The following is a 21988-nucleotide window of genomic DNA, read 5'->3' as shown; positions in this document are numbered from 1 at the left end:
CCGCCCGCAGTGAGCCTCCGAATCGATACAGCGGCGTCACGTCACGTGACTGCCTCCAGCCAATGGCGTGCAATGTTTGCCGCTCGGACGCAGTCCCGAGTGGGGAGCGCGAAAAAATGTTTGGCCGGGCGGCGTCGTGGTGGGGAGGAACGCGACGCGAGCGCCGCGCGGCGGCGGGCCCGGCAAGCGCGGCCAGTGTCGCGCGCGACGGCAAGAGCGCCGTCAGTGTGAGCTATGCCGTGCGGCAGTGCGGTAGGAGGTCGGTGTAGTAGTGCGGTCCAGTCGACTCGCGCGTCGTAGCCAGTGGGGCCGCCCGGGAGCACGACCGCCGCGCAGCTATGATGACCGACGAGGGCCACCTGTTCCTGACGGAGCTGCCGCCGCAGCTGGTGGTGCACCGAAGCGCGCGGCACCACCTGCAGTTCCACCCGTACTCGGCGGCCGCCTTCCTGCACCAGCCGCACCTCGAGAGCGTGCCTTCCGCCGCGCACCACGCGCTGTCGGCCGAGGTGTCGGCGCACCTGGGCAAGCACTCCAAGGCGGCGCCGCCGTCGTCGTCGTCCTCGTCGTCGCACCACGGCCACCACCACCACCATCACCATCACCACCACCATCAGCAGTCGCAGCAGCAGCAGCACGCGCAGCAGGAGGTGGCGGGCGCGCCGGACGGTAGTCAGACGCACGTGTCGTGCCTGTACCCCGAGATCCTGGCACTGATCTTCGGCTACCTGGACGTGCGCGACAAGGGCCGCGCGGCGCAGGTGTGCACGTCCTGGCGCGACGCGGCCTACCACAAGTCGGTGTGGCGCGGCGTCGAGGCGAAGCTGCACCTGCGGCGCGCCAACCCGTCGCTATTCGCCAGCCTGGTGCGCCGCGGCATCCGGCGCGTGCAGGTGCTGTCGCTGCGGCGCAGCTTGCGCGACGTGGTGCAGGGTGTACCCAACATCGAGTCGCTCAACCTGTCCGGTTGCTACAACGTCACCGACATCGGCCTGTCGCACGCGTTCGTGGCTGAGGTGCCGTCGCTGACGCACCTCGACCTGTCGCTGTGCAAGCAGGTGACGGACACGAGCCTGGGCCGCATCGCGCAGTACCTCAAGAACCTCGAGTCGCTGGAGCTGGGCGGTTGCTGCAACGTCACCAACACCGGCCTGCTGCTGATCGCGTGGGGCCTCCGCCGCCTGCGCAGGCTGAACCTGCGCTCCTGCTGGCACATCTCCGACCAGGGCATCTCCTACCTCGCCGGCCTCAACCGCGACAACGCCGACGGCAACCTCGCCCTCGAGTACCTCGGACTGCAGGTAATCACCCACCACCGGCGACGCCTCCTCTTCGATTCCCCAACTGCAGTTCTCAATGTGCGCTACCGTTAGTAGTGATATACCTAACGACCTTCCGTATCTTGGCAGAAGTTATTTTTTATTGCTCTATAGTCCAGTGCTTGATTTGTGATGGCACGTACCGGTACCTCTGACGAGAAAACAGCGTTAAAACAACGTTTTAAGACGTTTAAATTCCGAAAAGACGCCCCCCCCCCCCCGGAAGTTCACAATACGGGAACTTCTTTTTTACATTTTTAATATTACAAGAAAAAGGCACTGCTCTATCATATTCTCTCCAGTCCTGTTCACGAAGGCTCCGCGCCTGTATGTATGGCGAAGAAACTCGCCAAAAGCCACGATTTTATAGAATTTATTTATTAGGCCCGCTTACACTAGAATAAGCCCTTGTCGAAGTTCTTATAAAGGACTTTTTACGAAACCCACGAAACCTGTGATTCCACAGAGGTACTTATATATATAAAAATAGGTCGTAAATTGTGTAAAAGGGTAATCGAAGCTTATGACAATGTAATGCAGGTCATATCCAAGCTGTAACTGGTTTTGGGTAGAAGTCCCATCTTCAGATGACTATTTTTTCATATAAGGTTTACAGCTTACAACCCGACTATATTAATTGCAGGAAAAAGTCGTCTACGAATGTTAATTCTTTATTGTTTTTTTTTAATACTACGAATCATATGTAACGGGCTCAAAATACTCACTGAATGCATATATATGGCTTATTGATCCCATAACTTTTGTTTCGAAGTGTTGTCAAGGTGTGGCGTGTGCTTGACATTACCTTAAAACGTGTGGATAAAAGCCGTACGTCAAGGTCGCATGTTTTCTTTATTGGTTACCGGTTTCGTCTTAGTGACGAGCCATCTCAGTTATAAACTCCAAAAAATGGAGATTAAAAAGCGAACAGTGAAAAATACGGTCAGTATTTGAATTTCCGTTGTGCAATTCATACCAATCTAAAATGTAGTTCAGTGTGCGAGAATCATTACACTTCGGCCTTATTAAATAAAAAATCATGTAGACGTAACGGGAAAAATATTAAAAAGCAAGACAGAAATAAGCAAAAATATATTCACTTTTTATTTGCAATTTTCTGTAATTTAGTTCTGCTTGTCAGTGAGCCGAAACCGTTAATCAATAATGAAAATTTGCGGTGTTGAAGGATTTTTGTCCATAAACGTTTTAAAGCAACAGGTCACGTTTTCTCACATAGACGATGTCAAAGAAAAACATTTACATTACCTACTGTGAGGCACACGTCCGATGCTGTGAATAACATGTAAGAAATAGTGGAGTGTATACTCGCGAGATGCGAAAACAGTATGTGCGTAGACAGGTGAGCTCTATTTTGTGACCTAGTGTTCGTCACCATTCCTGCGACAAAAGAACACCAGAACTGAATGAGGGACAAGACCGTAGCAAGCTGTACACTTCGTATTAAACTTGATTGAATCCATTTGAAGGTAGGTGCAAGTCGCTTAAATCTGAAATCGCTTTAATAAAATGATGCATTCCTAACGAAGCCACCGAAGTTCAACACGATGAAAGCGATTGACTCGTCACAAGCCCATGGTGCGAGTTTTTAAACTCTTAACCAGAGTGATATTCTCGTATATTTCACCCCGGAAATTAAGTCTAGGATTTTGTAAAAGCTACCAGGTATTTTCATTCGAGTGTGTGTGAGATCTGTTTTTGTAGTATACCTGTCACACTGAACAGCGCGTCAGATAAGCCTGCGGTCCTCCGTGATACCTTTCTCTGCAAGCGCTCAATTTCCATGTGAAACCTCCTCACATGGGTATCAACATAAGAGCAGTACTCTAGCCTTGGTTGTACAAGTGTTTTTTTATTAACCATCTCTTCCGATGGCGGACCGAAACTAGCTTGTATCCTAGCGGTGAATCGACGCTTTCCGTTTGCATTAATCATCTAGTCCTTGATGGAGTGCTTGTCATCATATTTCATCCTTACAGCTTTTTTTCCAAGTGCCTCTAAGTGAACAAAAAGAAGAAAGAACACAACTGTGCTTCATATTACGTCTTCTACTTTCAATGAGAACTCTACGAAACATGAGGCGGTTATTCAAGGATACTTTACGTAACAGACCTGTGGAACTGATTCGATGCAGATATTGTTAAGCGTCTAAATCCCCGAGACGTCCTAATGCAGTACGCTATTAAAAATGACATGTAGGCCTACGCATCTAGTGCTGCAGCGCCAAAGACACTTTGTTAGTACTCAGGATTAGCGGATATCAAATTTCCGTTGGTCACTCAAAATTCTATTTGTTTTCTCAAGACAGAAAACGATGAATCCAGCAACATCTACATCTTAATACTAGTCCAGCTGAGGAAGTACTCGGTCTCTAAATTTTCTTAGTGTCATCAGGTGACAAAGTTCTAATAATTGATCTTTTCATTGTTGTGGCGGCCGCGGTGGTCTAGCGGTTCTAGGCGCTCAGTCCGGAACCGCGAGACTGCTACGGTCGCAGGTTCGAATCCTGCCTCGGGCATGGATGTGTGTGATGTCCTTAGGTTAGTTAGGTTTAAGTAGTTCTAAGTTCTAGGGGTCTGATGACCACAGATGTTAGGTCACACAGTGCTCAGAGCCATTTGAACCATTGTTGTGGCAGCTACTGAAATGCTCTGATATTGCACGGAGCATTATCGTATAATGTGGGAGACAGCTCATGAAAAGTATATTTTCGTCTTTCGTGTTTAATAATTCACGTGGTTTATGTAGTGCCCATGGATGAAAAAGTCAATTTTTTAAAATTCGTCAGCGGAGGAATTTATCAGTCGCGCGAATTACTGGGTGGCCCAGAGGACGGCGGTGTACCTTCAGAGTGACTCATGTACGGAGACAGTACCAAGTATTGGAGTTTTTCTCGCTAATTTTACTGTATGCCACACATCACACCAAATTGAGTAGCATACTGGCTATGCATTCTGCAGAGAGCAACGCCTATATTATTATATGTTATTTTAAATTAATGTTGTCTATAGAAGGTTACGCCACACGTCTTTCGTGTTGCTCCTAAATTTAGGGTTTGCAAACCACCTCCAGAGGGTCCTTTTTTTACCACGAGAAAGCCATTCTTCTCGGAAAAATCAGTTTGTCACCGTACCCACTCTATAGTTATTTCTGTTTGTTTAGAAACCTTTGTTCCTCCTAGGGGTTCCTTTGCTATTACTTTAGGATCAAATGTTGATTGATGATCACTTTTCAGTCCGATTCCATAATGGAATTACCAGTATACTTTCCTGATATCGCACGCCATTATTGCCTGATGAGCCCTGCCAATAAACGGCAAGAATGACTACACTGTTATGTCTTATTGTTAGTCAATGTTAGTTTCTGGGCATCGTTGAAAATTTCTTTTAAAATTGATGTTATTGCAGGCCTTACGAACAACTTTATACCACCTGCTCTTCAGCAAATTTCTAGCCTCTGCGTATCCGACGAATACGACTGACCGCAGAGGTCAAAGAAATTCAGAGGCGTGCAACAACCAAACCGGACGGTTCAGAGCACGGAAGAATGAGTAATAAAATCGCATATGAATCACTGGAAGAAGGATCTTGAAATAAAGTGAAGAGTGGAAGGATAAGGACAATTAGAGCGCGAGCTAAGACGTACTCATTTTTCTTTCGCCCTTATCGACGAAGGGGACAGTATAGGGAGCAAGTACGTACATTCTGTAATGAATGTCTCCGCAGATATTTTTGAGTTAGTGGAAAGTTACTTTTTCGAATACTGCTGTAATTTAGCAATAAAAATGATTTGATTTAGTTCAGGTTTACGGCCTGCGTAATGTGAAAGCCCGTATACAAAAATTGCATTTGAGGTATTAATTGCTCGTACCGGGCCCGAGCAAATAATTCATATTCTCGAAATTGTAATGATTACTTCCGAAACAGCGGCTGGAGCCTCAAGAACAAAAATGCAGTAGCAGCAGTACTTACCAAATGCGACAGAAAATCACATGAGACATTGTGCGCAAGTCACATTATTGCATAAAGAAATGGAGGTGACAAGCTGGGAGCAACGTCCTTGTAACCACCTGGATATTTCTCAGGAGAGGACCGCGAATGCAAGATCTTGCTGGTATCGCCACGTGGGGAGACATTTGGCTGTCGCGCCTGTACGCCACCTTCTAGGGAAAGCAATTTAAAAACAAAATATTCAGCATTCTGCGAAACTGATGTTGATTATAAGTACAACACAATGAAGTAAAGGAGCATCATAAGATTTAGAGACAGAATATGTTTCTCTAGATGGGAATGAGCGTGCGGCATCGTTGGCCGGGAGGCCCCATCCAGGGAAGTACGGCCGCTAAGTCCCGTCATTTCTTCACACGTGCAATGCCTTGGCCCATTATCTACGTTAAAATGTGATTCGGCACAGTGACCCAGCTATCAAATTAGCACGGTAACAGTACTTTCCTTAGGTACTGAAGAGAACTTACTTTTTAAGAAAAACATAGGCTACCACACAATGGAAATCGGCCGCATTTCTGTTTTCTTCACATAAATAAACTAAATAACAGTATTTGTGAACGTAAACTATGCCAGCGTATACTCCTGATAAAAAGCCCTTGGCTGCAACCCCGACAGCATTTCTCAAATAACAGCAGCTTGGTCAGGCATGATTTTTGCAGTCACAGTTAGCGATGTTTCTTTTGCTCCTTTACCCAAATACTAAGTAATAGGTTCCTGTGGTATCATTCTGGAACTCAAACTAATGCCTTTTTCATAATGTAGCGTTATTGAATGTTATAGGTGTGACACTGTGCATAAACGAACGCAATCTATAACAAAATTCTACGCCAGCCTATAAGGTAAACAATATCGATTGATTTCCTGTTCCTGTCACGTGTCATTGTATCGTAACCTCATGTGAAAGAAACATCGAAACTGTTAACAATGCACTGAATTAATATTTTGAGAGCCACACATATGAAAAGTAAGAAGATTATGCGAGTGTTGAGGAAATATCAGGATGGACATTCGTTTCATGTGAGACAACTAAATGTGCATCTTTCCACGTGAGATTGGAAACACCTGAAACTGATGCAAGATAATGAAATAAATTTGGTAATCTAAATAGTGACTGTTTTCTGTAGGTCCCTGCTTAGTTTTACCTGAATTTATTCGAACAGCGAGAGTCTATTTCTCAGTCAATAGATCGATATTTAGGTCTGAAGAAATAAAAGGAATTGCGTATAACGAAACTCCATCCATGTTTCAAATGTATAACAACTTACCTGCAACCAGCTGCTTTATCGCTGACATATTTAATACTCCCAGTTTTGGATGCCATAAAATTATAATTTTCTGTGGATGTTCAAAATAGTTCAAATGGCTCTAAGGTCTATGGGACTTCACATCTGAGGTCATCAGTGCCCTAGACTTAGAACTGCTTTAACCTAATTAACCTAAGGACATGACACACATCCATGCCCGAGGCAGGATTCGAACCTGCGACCGTAGCAGCAGCTCGGTTCCGGACTGAAGCGCCTAGAACCGCTCGGTCACAGCGGCCGGTTGTCTGGATGTGGTTCTTTTTTTGTCGTATTAGTGGCCAGACTTGGGGTACCAACACTCGACAGTACGGTGCTGAAGATGTAATTAAATCGTCGCTTTTATCCCTTACGAAAAACTTCGAGACCTTCGATCGTAAAGCATCCACTAGTCCACCAACGTCATTTACAACACTTCAGAATTGCCAGTTTTGTTTTATTTCATTTTTTCAAGGAAGGTGATCGAATAATTTGTTTCCAATGATATTTTCTCTGGCAGAATCTAAAAGGAACTGGATAAAAAGAGAGAAACTGACTAGTAAATTATCACAATGAAGAATCAGTTGAAAAGTTGTAAACTTCTCTGTAGAAATACAGAGTGTTCCCAAACTATTCGTTCAGATTAATACAAGAGATTGAGAACATGAAAACAGCTTGTAAGGTTAGGGAACATTTTGTTCGTGGTGCTAACGTAAACTGTTCCGGTAGCACTGACTACAAATGTGTCCGCTCGGAGACACACACACTCATTCGCAAGCATCGCCATCTTGTGACAACAACGGCGCCAGCACACTTTCAGCACTGCTGTGAGGAATCGTCTGAGAGTCGCCTTCGGGAATCGATGGATCGGCAGAGGTGGCCCTGTGGCCTTACCACCCAGGTCATCTGACCTCATGTGTCTGGGTTTCTGCCTCTGGAATCACAGCTGGTGTACGGAACCGTTGTGGGATCAGAAAACGACGACGTCGCTGGAACTGCCGTCACTGCTGGTACCGTTGCGGACATGCCAGGAATCTACGAAAGGAGATGAAAATCAGTGGTGCGACGATGTGCTTCGTGCACACAGGGCAGTGGTCGCGCATTTTCACGTACCGTATTTACCATAACTAAATATATTTGTTTGATGGATTGGCGACTCCATGGAGTGCTGTGTGCGCAACGACCATATATGTTAAAATAAAAGGAAGGTCAGCGTTGGTCGTAATATTGATGTTTTATTAAGAGCAGAATCGATTTTCGTTCACATAGTGATCGTCTTCGGTGCTGTACACATTAAACTCAGACACTAGTATCAAGTTATTGATAACTGTATTAATTATAAACGAATAATTTCGGGACATCCTGTGCGCGTCATAGGCACGGATAGTGGCAGCAAGTATTAACAAATGATACGCACTTTTATAATCGCTAGAAAGCATTTCGAGTATCTCTTAACGGAGCAATGAACTAAAGAGCGCGTACTATTTCTGTGACATCATTTAGTTTTTGAGAAGTCTTCATCATTTCAGGCATCCGTCAGTGTATAGCTTACACCTTCCCCCCCCCCCCCCCCCCCCCCCCCCCCCGCCCACCCCTTCATCCTCTCGCCGGAGACAACTGGTGTGGGACTGAATCGAGGACATTTCTGAATGCAAGAAATTGATAATCAACTCGATTACGTTGCCCTTTACAGGCCCATGCGGTCACTGTTTGCTACTTTTTCGTTTGCCAGGGGGATCGGCTATTGGAGACGAGTGCAGTTAGCATAATATCTCACGAGCAGCGCAGTTAACGGACAGTAAGATTTATCAGAAGGTAGCGGCAGCCGCCCGGCTAACCGTATGACTTAACGAGAAAGCACTTGCGACACTGCTTCATGGATCACGTAACGCGTCTTCTCTCGGATCTAAATCGTCAGCCAATCAAGAGTGATGTTTACAGTCTCCACGAAATACCACGGAGCACAAATCAGTCGACACGTATGATGCGGTACGATTTTTGCACGTTGCGGGATTTTCTGTTAGATGGAATTTGATGGGTATGAACTTAACAGCAATTGGTGGCACACAGTTTGAGAATTTGCAGGAAGCTTTATTATTAATTTTTTTTTCGTTCGAGTGAAACTTGACTGACATTTGTTAGAGTTTTTCTGCAACCGTCTAGCTCGTTATCGTTTTTTTACACCGCCAAAGACTTATATTCACCGTACACAACATAGTCCGACCAAAGTTGCTCTTTTAAGTAGGCAAGCCCTTTCACAGCTGATATGTCCACACTTCGTGGTCTACTGGTTTTTGTCGCTGCCTGTAGATCGTGGTGTCTCGGGTTCGAAGCGCGAACAGGTCTCAGATTTTCTTCGCTAGAAGATTGGATCTTCATTCGAACGAATAAATAACTTCCTCCAGACCCTCCAACTATGTGTCAGCAATTGCTGCTAAATTCGTACCCATCGCTAATCTGTTTTCGCACATTCTACTCGACAGAAAATCCTGCAATGTGTAAAAATTGTACCCTATCATGCGTGTCGACTAATTTTTGTGTTCCGCAGGGAAATATAAATATCAGCCTTTAATTAATGACGGAGGCTTCGAGGATTTAGGTTGCAGAGAAAACACCTTTCATCACAAAAACGTTCCAGTCGCCGAACCGGCTCAAATGGAAGACTTGCAGCAGGCCGAAGCACAGCCCAGGTGTGGTCTTCCTGCATAATGCGATACGATAATTTAATTTCACAACGTGTACGGAAGAAGTAGTGAAACCTGTAGTGACCTCGTTTTTTAATGATTTATTGAACACTAGCCATTTTACTTCCCTTGCTGGCGCTGGCAAATTCATTTTTACAATTGTGTCTACTATACTGATCTTTGAATTTCACCCGCGACAAGGAAAGAATAGTCTTATAGATATTTCTGTACAAAGAAAACGTAGATCTCACTGACGTAACAAATGAGCGTAGAAGCGTTCTTCGACGTGAAGTGTGCGGCACTAAACCTAGGCACTGAGCAGCGCTTGTAACTAGTACAGAAACTTCAGTGAGTCGCATTTTGTGTTTATGTAGAAGATCCCATTCTTATCCCGGAGTATGAGAAATTCAGATATGATTATGCCGGAACTAATATCTAAAGCGTCAGCAAAAAATGTGCCATGGTCTCCGAAACGTAAATGTACCCGAATAAACTTTTATGCAGACGGGAACGTGTTTGGTTTTACCACGTCTCATTTCAGCGGGTTTGCGATACCTTCTGGACTGAAAAAAATGTCCGCTAATTTCTGGTGAAATTCTCTAAGAGGATTGTAGGATAACATCGAGCCTCAAGCACCATAGTGAACTGCGTAGATATTTGTACACCTTGGTGAAAGGTATGTAAATACTGGAAAATTTCATGAAGATATCCATACGCAAGGAAAAAAATGAAAAAAAATTTGCGTTAAAAGGCCTCTGGGACACATCATGTAGATGAGTTTTTTCGTTTAAAAACTGCTGGTCTAGCCCACTGCGTTTACTGCCGGTCAAATTTCAGAATATAACACGAAGTGTTGATCAGCTGTTTCGGACTGTAGTAAAATAAACACTGAATGCCACTACTACATACTGAAGCAATAGCGTTTTCAGGTGTCCCTTAAAACACACATTTGATAAAATGAGACGAAAGTGGCAATAGCCCAGAATCGTTTAGGTGTGAATAATATTTGTAGCGAAAATCAGTTTTTCACGTCGGTTTATAGTTGATCCATATAATGAAATTGGCCGGTTATCCTGTTACCCAGCTCAAAAATTTGGTTATGATAGAATCCAGTAAGTAATGCATATTCTACGGATTGTGTTTTACGTTAAAGTGAAATTAGTTGGAGTACAAATGAAAATGGTCAGCCTCCCAGATTCACGTACTAAGTCGGACGTCGACGCAACGTACGCTTTGATGGAACAGAGGAACACACTTTTTTCGTTACTTGCTTTATATGGTTTTCGTGTGATCTCATTCAGCTACATTCATATACCATATAATAGATCGGAAGGAAATATTTTGTAACGTTAAATAATTGACACAGATATTCTTACAGGCCCTTAATTAGCATTGTACAAATATCTCTTAATTCGATTACATTCCATCATTAAAGAGAATGTTTTCTAACCAAAAATTTAGCTTAGATAGTTTCGCCCAAGAAATTATATCAAGTTCTGCGTATTGTAATGTCTCGTGATACTCATACTACAAATACTGCCATCGGAGACTGATCATTCCCCAGTCCGACGAAGGCTGTTGGCCTTCTCTTTTCGGTACATACTACGAGAGAAAATGTGACTTGTGTCTTCCTTGCTAAGAAACAGTTCTCATGCTCTTTGTGGGAGCCAAGGTGGTGGTGTGCATGTGACCTGTGTTACAGGCACTAATCACGCGCACACAGTTTCGATTTCATGTGAGGTTTTATGTATCTACAGGGTGGTCAGGAACAGTCTGATGAGCTTGTAAGGGTGTTTTGGAGAGACTGTGCTGAGAAATAATTATTAAGAGAAAAATTCGATAACGTTGCGCCGCTTTATTGTTACTGAGGATTTCATTGTTACTGAGGATTGAAGTCAGCCAAGAATGCGGTAGTGCACAGACATCTGTGGGTCCGTCAGTTACCGCTTGACCAAATGCTCATTACCAGTTAAAGTGAGCGTTTTTCGGAAGTGATAAATTTAAGGCACATGAGTAAAAACTTCGTTTGTTCTGATTGAGAAAACCAGACGAAGAACACGTTAGGCGACACTGTCTCCGGCAGGCTGCTTGAATTTGCGCGAGCGCGACGAGTGGTTAACTAAAACGCTAAATAACTCGGAAACAGCGCAACGTATCGAATTTTTGTAACAATTATTCTTCAGCACCACCTCCCCTGCAACACCCTAATAAGCTTTTCAGACTTGTTTCTGACCCCCCCCCCCCCCCCCCCGAATAAGCAGAAACGTAAGGGCTGTCCGTGTGGATAAACCTTTAATTTATTAAACGATAATCAACAGGAAAACTAACATCAAAGCGCTCCTTTACATTGACCGTCACCCCGCAACGGATTCCTCACCCTAGCATCTGCATTTCACAAGCTAACGTACGTTGCGTGGCACCTTGTATGCAGGTATTTCCCTCTTTTCTACAGCACCCACAGATGCTGACTAGGCGGCATTGGATGGATGCCCCTCTGCTTCTCTCCCATGTGTTATCATTCCAATCCGAGCGCGATATCTGGAAACATGACTCTGCGACGGTACGTTCTTGTTTTCTGGTAACTAGTTTTCACGACTACATGTCTTACTGCCATCCACCAGACTAGAAAAGAAACTGTTGCTATTACTGAAACATTTCTATTAACCTTCTAAACTTTTTCAGCTCTGTCGACCCGATCATAAAAATGGTAAAAAGAAAGCGTGTTATGTTTCTGTCTTCGACAGTGTACACTGCATCAGGATCATCTCAGAGAATCATTGCCTAGTTTTCACGTTTGGGACTATGAGTCTGACGCAGTTGTTGCACTTTAAATTGTAAATAAGGGCGACAAATTTTCCTGTTTGTGCTATAATGAAACTGTGCAGGAAGGAATTGTACACTTACGATCTTTTGGTTAATTTTGTATATTTAAGATAAAGTGAAAAGATACATTTCACCTTCGAAAAGAGCAGGGTTCAAACCCCTTTCGAGCCAACTAGACTCAGGTTTTATCTTAGTTCGGAAGATGATTTCTTTGAAAAGGACGCGGTTAATTCCCATCTCATGTCCCATCTAGTATACAGGGGTTAAAAAAAGTGAAACTAAATGCCAAAATGGAGATCAAAAGCGACAAAGAACTGGCTCGAGAATAATTCCAGAAATGCTATTGGCTGTCTTAAATTTTCTGAAAGAACGTCGCCTTGAGAAAAAGTTGGTTTAGCTACGTGCAAATACTACAAACCGCGTGTCTAACCAAGTAGAAAGTGATATATCTAAAAACACAGATGATGTGACTTACCGAACGAAAGTGCTGGCAGGTCGATAGACACACAAACATACACATGATATTCAAGCTTTCGCATCAAATTGTTGCCTCATCAGGAAAGAGGGAAGGAGAGGGAAAGACGGAAGGATGTGGGTTTTAAGGGAGAGGGTAAGGAGTCATTCCAATCCCGGGAGCGGAAAGACTTACCTTAGGGGGAAAAAAGGACAGGTATACACGTACACACACACACACACACACACACACACACACACACATATCCATCCGAGAAAGTGATGTGCGTCTGGCAATAAAAGTTACATGTTGGAAACAATAGCTTCTCTCTATGGCTTACGGTACGAGTCTGGCACTGCGGACTAATTGCCCTTTTCTTGTACATCTTTGTCGATTGCAAGATTAGATATTGTGCCAAGCACAGAGCTGTGCAGAATTTCTGTCCTGTTGAACGTGACACTGAGTATCGTTATTCGGAATATGTAGCATAAGAACAATGTTCTGAACATCGCTGTCATATCGGTCACTTTAAAGACTTATTAACGTACTTTGATATGTGTTAATAAATTAACATGATAATTTTATATATTGTTCTTTAGGTTTTTGCCGTGTCACAATTTAAAATAAAGTGTTTCAAATATAGAGCAGACTATGTATGTAGTTAACCTTATTCTTTCATTCAGAAATGGAAAAATGAAATGGCAGTACATTTTCCACTGCAGAAAAGTGGGGTTATATATTTAGTCACTGCTTTTATTGTAATGTAATTCTAAGGACAAAAAATTGTTTTAGATATAGTAATAAAAGATCTCCAGAAACCTTTCAATTATTAACACCGTGGCAGCGCCTATGACTGATTTTGGTTAATAAATGGTGATATGATGATCGTAATGAAGATTGTTTTCGTTGTTGTTTTTCTTGTTCGGGGTTAGAGTAGGGTTTTCGCCTTCACCGATTGTCAGAAATTTATCATTTTATTGTCATGATTTCCATCCCAAGTTATGTTAAATAATGCCGAATGTAGCGTACATCCTACAGTCTTTGTCTCCTGATGCTTTATATTATATTGCTACAATGAATCTGATGCTTCATAGTCGCTCATGTTACATCTTTGTTAATTGGGAGAGATCTTAAGCCGCCAGTAATTGTGAACCGTATTTAATTGCTTCGTTTCAAACCACATGTTCTGCGTCATTTGTCGCATCGGATTCCGAGTTATTAGAAGCAAGAAACCGAAGAAACATTAGATCAGAAAGCTTTTCGGGCATTGACATTGTTGTAGTCTGAGAAGGATTGTCGTTCACTGCTCAGACCAAAAAATGAGAGAAAAAAATAGTTTTCAGTCGCGTTATGTCGGTAACTAGTGTTGAAAATATTAAAGTTGAGAAGCGTCTTTGCGCCGTCACTCAAGAATATAGTTCAATAAAGCAAAACAAGGAACTGTTTAGCTGTTGGCGATACTTCGTAAACTATCCGTGTAACGGTGCAAGTATGAACGAACATTCACTTACTGTATCAACCAGATGTCGCAGATGAAAGTACACTCTACGGGGAGCTGAGGAAAACGCCATTCTGATGAATGTTTGAGTTGTTTCTCCTGATGATACCGGGTGCCCCTCCCTCCCCATCTATAGCGTACCCAAGCGAAAACTCATCCGCGAATTAAATAAAATGGACTCCCTTTAGCGACTCAGTATCGGACACATGACGCTTTATACAAAACGTACGATAGTAGCGGAATCTCTTAAGGGTGTGTAAACAGTGTTGTCTTATATGATTATATTTCAGTTTTGTTATTTTATTTTTATTAGTATCTTAATGGAAAAAATACAGCAGAGACTTGGAATCTTGTTTTTCCCAAAGAAAGTAGAACTAACAAGAAATATAAGAAAGCCGGTATATTGCACAGTGTGGTTCAGTAGCGCACCAGTGTTGCTAAATGGAAGTACAATTTCTACATATCAGACTACAAGCTCTTTTCCGTCGGAATATTGAGCAGAAACCTGCTCGTGAGCATGTGATAGGCTGTAACGTTCGTTGGTGTAAGACAGATCAATAGTTTCCATAAAATTGCTTTACCACACATTCCGAGTGTCTGTAGGGGACACAATGGCGCTTCAGCATATTTTTTCATATTTTGGCGATATACGCTTTTACTGTACGTAGTCTTTCTTGAACCGATAATTTTGAGAGTACTTGTGTAACGTAATGTGATCCAAGTACATTGTTCCTCGCCAATTGAATGGACATGGCATTTCTTTGTTTTAGAACTACCGTTTGTTACGGAAACAGCAGAAGGCTCACCTATCTGTATTTTAAAAAATGGCACATAACTATTTTGAAAGTATGTCGCCATTTTGAAATCCCGTCGGTATTAACGACTTAATGCTGCGGAAACAATAATCTTAGTAAAGCTAACCGTTACAAGTCACTTGCATTGTAGCAGGGAGTGACTCAAATTAGCAAGAATTCATTTTTAATGTTACTCGATCTGCAGTATGTCACTGGCCATTAAAGATCACTTGCGGAATGAGCAGACAAATTATTTGTAACATAATGTACACTCTGACAGACGTTTTATAGGAAGTAATGAAATGTTTTACGGAATTACGACCCAGGAAATAGGGCTGATGAGCAGTTGCAGGTTTTTCTCATATTTGTAAATATTTCTGGATATGATTTTCTGGAGACCCGAGTTTTAACTGCTGTAAGTTTTGATGACACCCCGACGTGCCACAGATGAACGAAATCATAAGCAGAAGAAAACGAAATGGAGTACGTCCACAATCCGGTATCAGCATTCACCAGAAACCAAAAATCGAAAGTCCCCATTATATTCCACTTAAGACAGTTCGGAAGCTGCTGGAAGAATAACAAATTCGATGTAAGAGAGCGTTTGCTTCCAAGTCAAATCTTGCCATTGTTTGAGAACTGTGAGTCTGAAACATTGCACAAATTACAGAAAATACAGAAATGGCGATTACTCAATCAGTTTTGATGATATAGTAGTAATAATTTCATGGATTGCATATACTGAAATATGCCGTTCTCGCCGGGGAAATAAGTTGAGCCGGTGAACTCTGGAAAACTGGACAAATGTTTGCAGGTATTTATGAAGGCTAGCAGTATCGAAACGCCTGCTGCAGTGTATATTCGGGATGCGGGTCATTTTTGTTTGTCGAAATACGACAACTAACTAACATTGGCGTCCCCATGTGCTCAACATTCGTCTGGCATTTATTTGTTGTTTGACGTCGCCTCTTTAGTTTTCAGCCCTAATCGACGAATTCTTTCTTCCTTACTGGACTACCAAGGAAATTCCACATGTCGTACTTATTTCCTGATGTTGTTAGAACACGCATTTACAGCACACTCGTAGCACGCTGTATGTTTCAGAGCTGCTTCGTTTGCGAGGCCCTTACCCTCGCTTCTGCGACCTCCATTCCTTGAAACAGTCGCCGGTTACTAACGTAAAATGAGCAAATGCAGATTTTGTCACTGGTTTAGTGTCGTGTTGAATGAAATCCACCAATGACATAGGAAGCGTCTCATTCCCTTTTCTCTCTATGCACGTATAGTGCCGTTGCAGACCAGGGCATGCATATATTCATTAATTATGTGAAACCTTCATTACCTTCCACGACATCGGCTTTCTTTTATGGGTGACCGAGTTTTTTTCCTTTGTCCGGACGCTCTTTCGCTTTTCTTCTTCGTAAAAGCCTTTGGATGTTCCGATAAGGTATCTGCACTGTGTTCGTTTGAAACGCCCCCTCGTTATAACGCTGCTTTGTAGAAGTCTTTTTCAAGTCCGTAACTACTGTGTAGAGTTTAATTAAAAATAGTGTTTTTAGTGTCTTCTCGCCATGTAAATTTCAGTTGACGTTTTATAACATTGCATCAACTTCTCTGAATGTTTTAGGTTCCCCTTAGCCCTGCCTTTCCCGTCATCCAGAAGATCCAACTTAAATAGAAACACTGTATTGCAATATCAGAATTTTGCTGCTCGTCTTACGATGCACATCATCCAGCAATCGTTCTATGTTGTACGAAAACCAGCTACCATGTAGTCACGTATTGTGCTCTTAGTTTCTGTAACACTGTCCCGGATTACTTCTAATATACAGTTTAGACATGTTTACATTCTATCGCCTGCCAATATACAGTGTAGAAATGCTATCGCCCGGACTGGCTCCTGTTGTACCTTAAATTCTTCCGATACTTGTTGCACAAATTTTTCCTAGGGGCGAGAACACCTCAAGATTTGCTTAATTATTTCTTTTAATGTGTGTTCCAAATTTTGTGGAAGTTGAGAAACCAAACCGTATACTTCTTGTTTAAAAAAAGTCCGGCAAGATAACTGGAAACCACATTGAGCTATGTTTTTCAAATACACATCCCTGTCATCTGTGCAAGTCTTTCCTATCCTGAACCCCGCTAGGTATTCAACAGATTGTTGATCTGTTTCTCGTCCGAATGGGGATAGAAAATGATACTTCGTACTAGTTGTGAGTGTCTGTAGTACAGCGTAGCAACCAGTTTTTGCCCACGTGCGGATAATTGCCACTCCAGTGACTGACTCCGTAAAAACATCATCAGAGCTCCAACGGGATATCTCTGCGGTGCAGCACGAAGAGCTCTTAAATGCGTAGTTTGCTGAGCAGAGCACTGTCAGACCTTCTATTTGCAGATTACATGAAAACTCAACCCAATGTCGTTCAGTTGCTACGATCGCCGGCCAGCGATGGTTTTAAATGATTTTCCAGGAAGAAGTTTTCCACTTTTGTCCAGAGAATTCCTTCGAAGACATTACGGAATCACTCGGACTAGGCGGAGAGGTTGGCTGTAGTAAGAGCAAGAACAATGAAGAGGAGGGGGCAAATTAATTTTGGCGAACGCGCGTAGTACAGGTCGGTGCGGGCCTGTACGAGGCTGCTGGCCCGGATGCCTGGACAGCGGCCGCCCCCCCCCCCCCCCCTCAAGCTTGAGTGGAGCGCCGCAGGAAATATTTAAATGAAAGGGCTGCGCCGCTTCGCCTGCCCTAGGGGGCCTGTCATTCGATCGCGGCGTTGCCACGACTCCGCTGCCGGTGCAAGGGAGCACAGCTGGACAAAAGGACGGCGCACTGCACCAACTACCCGTAGCTGTCTCTCGCCCCTTGTCGTGATAGCTCCCATCACACGTAGAAGGCATATGCGCAACTCAGTCTGTAATGGATAAAATGGCAACACGCTAATCGGAGAAACGATATCGCAAAAGACTTCCCTAAAGAGCCCACTCGCGAAGGAGAATTCCTTGAAATGCCTTCAACATCCTAGCTACACATTCCATTCTTGGTTTCAGAGTCGCAGAGCGGAAGGAATGTCAGAGGTAAACAGGAGTAGGAGAAGAAGACAGATGTACCGTTCATTACCAGTGAGTCAGTGGGTACAACCGCCGATCTTCGACGATTTTGAAGACTACTGCCGCTTATGTAGTTCATTCGAGAAACATCTGCACTGGATCGTTCTGTAAAAAACAAAGTACCGTCATATTTTCTTTGGCAGCGTGAATAGAAAAAAAATGGTTCAAATGGCTCTGAGCACTATGGGACTTAACTGCTGTGGTCATCAGTCGCCTAGAACTTAGAACTACTTAAACCTAACTAACCTAAGGACATCACACACATCCATGCCCGAGGCAGGATTCGAACCTGCGACCGTAGCAGTCGCGCGGTTCCAGACTGAAGCTCCTAGAACCGCTCGGCCACACCGGCCGGCGCAGCGTGAATAGAGGTGATACAAATAATCTGTAGTGCCGTCTACTGAGCCTGGACTTTTCGCCCACAGACAGACCTAATTGATTCTATTACAGTAGGAGAAATACCACAAATGGCACACAGTCATGCAGCAGTTTTTTTCGGAATTAGAACGACGCTTTTGATGAGAGTTACTAGAAAAGCGAGTGCCACGGATTGGAACTATGCCTCACTACGTGGATGTTGGTTTTATGTGTGTGGTCTGTGTTGTACATTTGAAGAAACCGAAAATATGTGTGACGGTTGCAGTTCAAATCACGAGTGAGACGCACTGAAATAGTTACAAATATAAGCCCGTGGAATGTGACCATGTAGCAAATTGCAATTTTTAAACAGTTAAATAAAATAAAACATACTCAACGGCATCGTCTTTTTTTTTCTTTTATTTGAGAATTGGCATTTAATGCGTCATGGAACCAACCTTGCTACACAACAAACCATTAATCAAAATCAGAACTGTTCTATGAAAGGGTGGGAGGTCTATGGCCAGAATCGGGTAAATGCGGTTGCTTGCTTTTGTGTGTGTGTGTGTGTGTGTGTGTGTGTGTGGCAGGGAGGGGGTTTGACCATATCTAGGATCCCGACCGCCTCACTTCGGGTGCGAGTGAAGTCTGCTAACCGCTGTTTTTGTGCAGCTATTTGATGATTTGCCTTTTGCTGATGATTTGCCTTTTGCTGATACGTTTCTGCTGCACCCCTCTGTCTTCAACACAAAAAAAAGGTAGTGAAGTAAAAATGTTTTATTCCTTCACTTATACGTATCAAGTTCGAAAGCACCTGTCTTTGGTGTTAAGACAGGAAGCCGATGTCTGGAGTGAATGGAGTCCATTTATTGCAGCATGTTCTATAAGCGCCAGCTGCAAGCTCATTAAAAATTTAGGTTGCTGGAATTCAAGGAATTGGACAGAAAAAGAAATAAAGGGGAAGTAGCATTCTCCCATAATAGGAAGGAGCAACATGACCGAGAACGCGAAAACCCTATTAAATCTAAAGTATGCCATCAGACAATGCCGAAAAAGTAAACCTTACACATCTTTCAGTTAACCAGCACAAACTTAGAATGCAGGCTGTTGAGTGCGTCGAAACTAACATGTCGTGAGAAAAACATAAAAACTTAAATGCTAAAATAAAAACACAAGAGTCTTATAATTGCGAAGCACTTTTAGAAAAAAGGGCGAAAGTTGACAAATTTAAGCTTCTTTCTAACGGACGGGCGTTCGTCGCAAAACGCGTATATTGGTGGTACAGTGATTGCAAGTTTCACTTTGGCTTCTTATGAGAGCAGACTTTAAGAATTATGCAGAGAATGCGTTCATAGTTTAGTCCAGTTATATAGGTTTTGCATCTTCAAAATTCTTGAGGATTTCTTAGTCGACCGGCATTTGATATCCCTGATAACGTTATATAGGTTTCAGTAGTGGAAACAGACACCAATATTTTGAGTTGAAGAGCAAATACACTATCTTTGCGCTGAAAGCTATTCCAGTAGGGGCATCAATGAGAGTTCTATTTTGTCCTACGTCACGAGTAACAATTGATACTCCTAAGTTTATAAACGCACGACATACTCAAACAGCAGTTTCTTCACAAAATTGTAGCTTCTGAAAATAATATTTAGTCCAATTTGTCATTAAACAAACAAAAAATACGCACTGCAAAGCGAATGAAACAACGCAACATTGCAGTACAAGACCAAAAATAGTTATTTTTCTACAGCATAGTTAAGGAGCCCCATTGCTCAGCTACACTGACATATTTTTCCACGTACGTTGAAGTTTAACACTTTCGGGAAAACAAAAAAAGTAGATGCACAGGTGATAAACTTAGTAATTTATGTTTGGCATCATGTACGTCAATTTATTGGCTTGGCTACATTGACATCACCAGGGAATTACGGTTTACCTGCAAAAATCAGGTGAATCTATAAAATCTCAGGGAATTTGTATTTTTGACCAAGCACTGTATTTTAATTTTACTGGTCTTTATAAACCACAAATTTTAAAATGTTTAATATTTCAATATATGTTAATTACATGAATATTATTCTGCTTATTGACTAGCATGTCTCAGCCGTGAGGAAACAAAAGCCATTGTGAGATGATCGAATCCCCCCCCCCCCTCCCTCCTTGTTGCCCAGCTCACCCACTCCCGTGAATTTATCAGGTGCTTTTTGTGTCTCCGTCTTCCACCTCAAACGTGGAACTCTCAGGGACTTTTTTTCCCAGTTTTGAGTAGCCACCGAGTTGACTCGCACTGATTTCGAATGCACCTAATTTTCATCGCCAACCATGAGGTAACGTGGTACGCGATAATACAACGCGTGAAAAGAAAGCGCGAATATGATACCGCACCAGCAGCGATTACATACCTACTTCCCGACATCCACAAAACAAAACGAATCTTCGACAGAACTCAATTTGACATTTGTCTGGAAAAGAACGGTAGTGAAATGTTACGTGCACTGTAATCCTGACCCTTTCCTAATCGTCCTCGTCATTTTTAACAATTTCTAATCCTAGAGGCCTTACCCCCGGCTCCACACCCGCTGCAGTACATTTTGCGCTCCTGAGTGCGGAGAGCTCACCTTGCACGGAAAGGAAAAGGAGGAAGTTTCTGTAGTCGTTCTCTGCTAGCGAAGTCGTCAAGAAGTGAAGAAGACTATTGTTATTGGCACTCGTCTGCTATTTGTGGAACTATCCTGTTATTTACTGAAGCAACATCTGATGTAGGTGGATATGTTCTTGCTGAAAAATACGCTCCGACATAAGGATCTCGGACTGTTACTGAAGCTGCAACTATGAAGCTTTTCACAGCCCAGTGCCAATGAACTTCTTTAGATATTGTTAGCGTTTCGATGTTTCCGTCGGCTTTTCATTTATAAACCACAGCTAAGAAGTTTTCGCCCTTAGCGGGAATATCTCTCATTGATTAGGACGTGGATCATAGTGTGTTCTGTCTTTCACACTGTGTTATTCAGTCTGGTGCCTTCCGGTATCGCTAAAACTTTATGTTGTAGGAAAACTGTCCATTGTCGCGTACTTCGCTTTCCTGTTACTGAGTTGCCGATTACTTCAGCTACGTTACAGAGCTTTCAGTCAAGAATGCCATCTCTTCGGTGAATGTCTCGTCTACAATAACTTGGTTACAAACTACGCACCAGTACTTTTGCTTAAGATTGGGAGGAGGAATCATGCACAAGCAGACTTATTGTAAGTAGCATTCTAACTTTCACTACGACTAATCCAAATAACTTGCGAAAAAAACAAGTCATTGAGAGTCGAGTGAGGTTTTATATCGGCTTTTGCTTTGGTATGCAAATGTGCAACTGCACTCGGATGGGAAAGCGACGACGGAACGTGGTGTTGAAAAAAGGTAGTACTTTAGCTGTTGTTAGTGGTCCCAAGTCATCAAAAAAAGGAGAAAAGATACATGAAGACTGGAGGCCTTCTGTCATTTACGTGAAGCGTGTTACATATTCCGGAAATGTTATTTGTTTGTTTACATTCGTGGCTTACGCCTGTGTGCACGCAAAGGCCACAGGCTTGACTCATATATTTGGACGGTCTGTCTTCGTTGTATTTGTTTGTGCACGTATGCCAAAGAGCAGAT

The 21988-nt window shown here is 43.0% G+C and overlaps 1 protein-coding gene across 1 annotated transcript in view; it reads left to right on the top strand.

Moving 5' to 3' along the window:
• The first annotated feature begins 237 nt into the window (after window positions 1-237).
• The window catches only part of LOC124798609 (F-box/LRR-repeat protein 14), a 50970-nt gene continuing 29219 nt past the window's right edge, over window positions 238-21988 (top strand). The window contains exon 1 of the mRNA XM_047262085.1: window positions 238-1301. Within this exon, the coding sequence (XP_047118041.1) occupies window positions 339-1301 (963 nt within the window). The 5' untranslated portion in view covers window positions 238-338. The remainder of the gene's footprint in view (window positions 1302-21988) is intronic.

This window comes from Schistocerca piceifrons, chromosome 5, assembly GCF_021461385.2.
Source record: "Schistocerca piceifrons isolate TAMUIC-IGC-003096 chromosome 5, iqSchPice1.1, whole genome shotgun sequence".
Taxonomy (NCBI): Eukaryota; Metazoa; Arthropoda; class Insecta; order Orthoptera; family Acrididae; genus Schistocerca; species Schistocerca piceifrons.
Note: the sequence above shows the minus strand (reverse complement) of the source record. Positions and strands in the feature narration are given on the sequence as shown.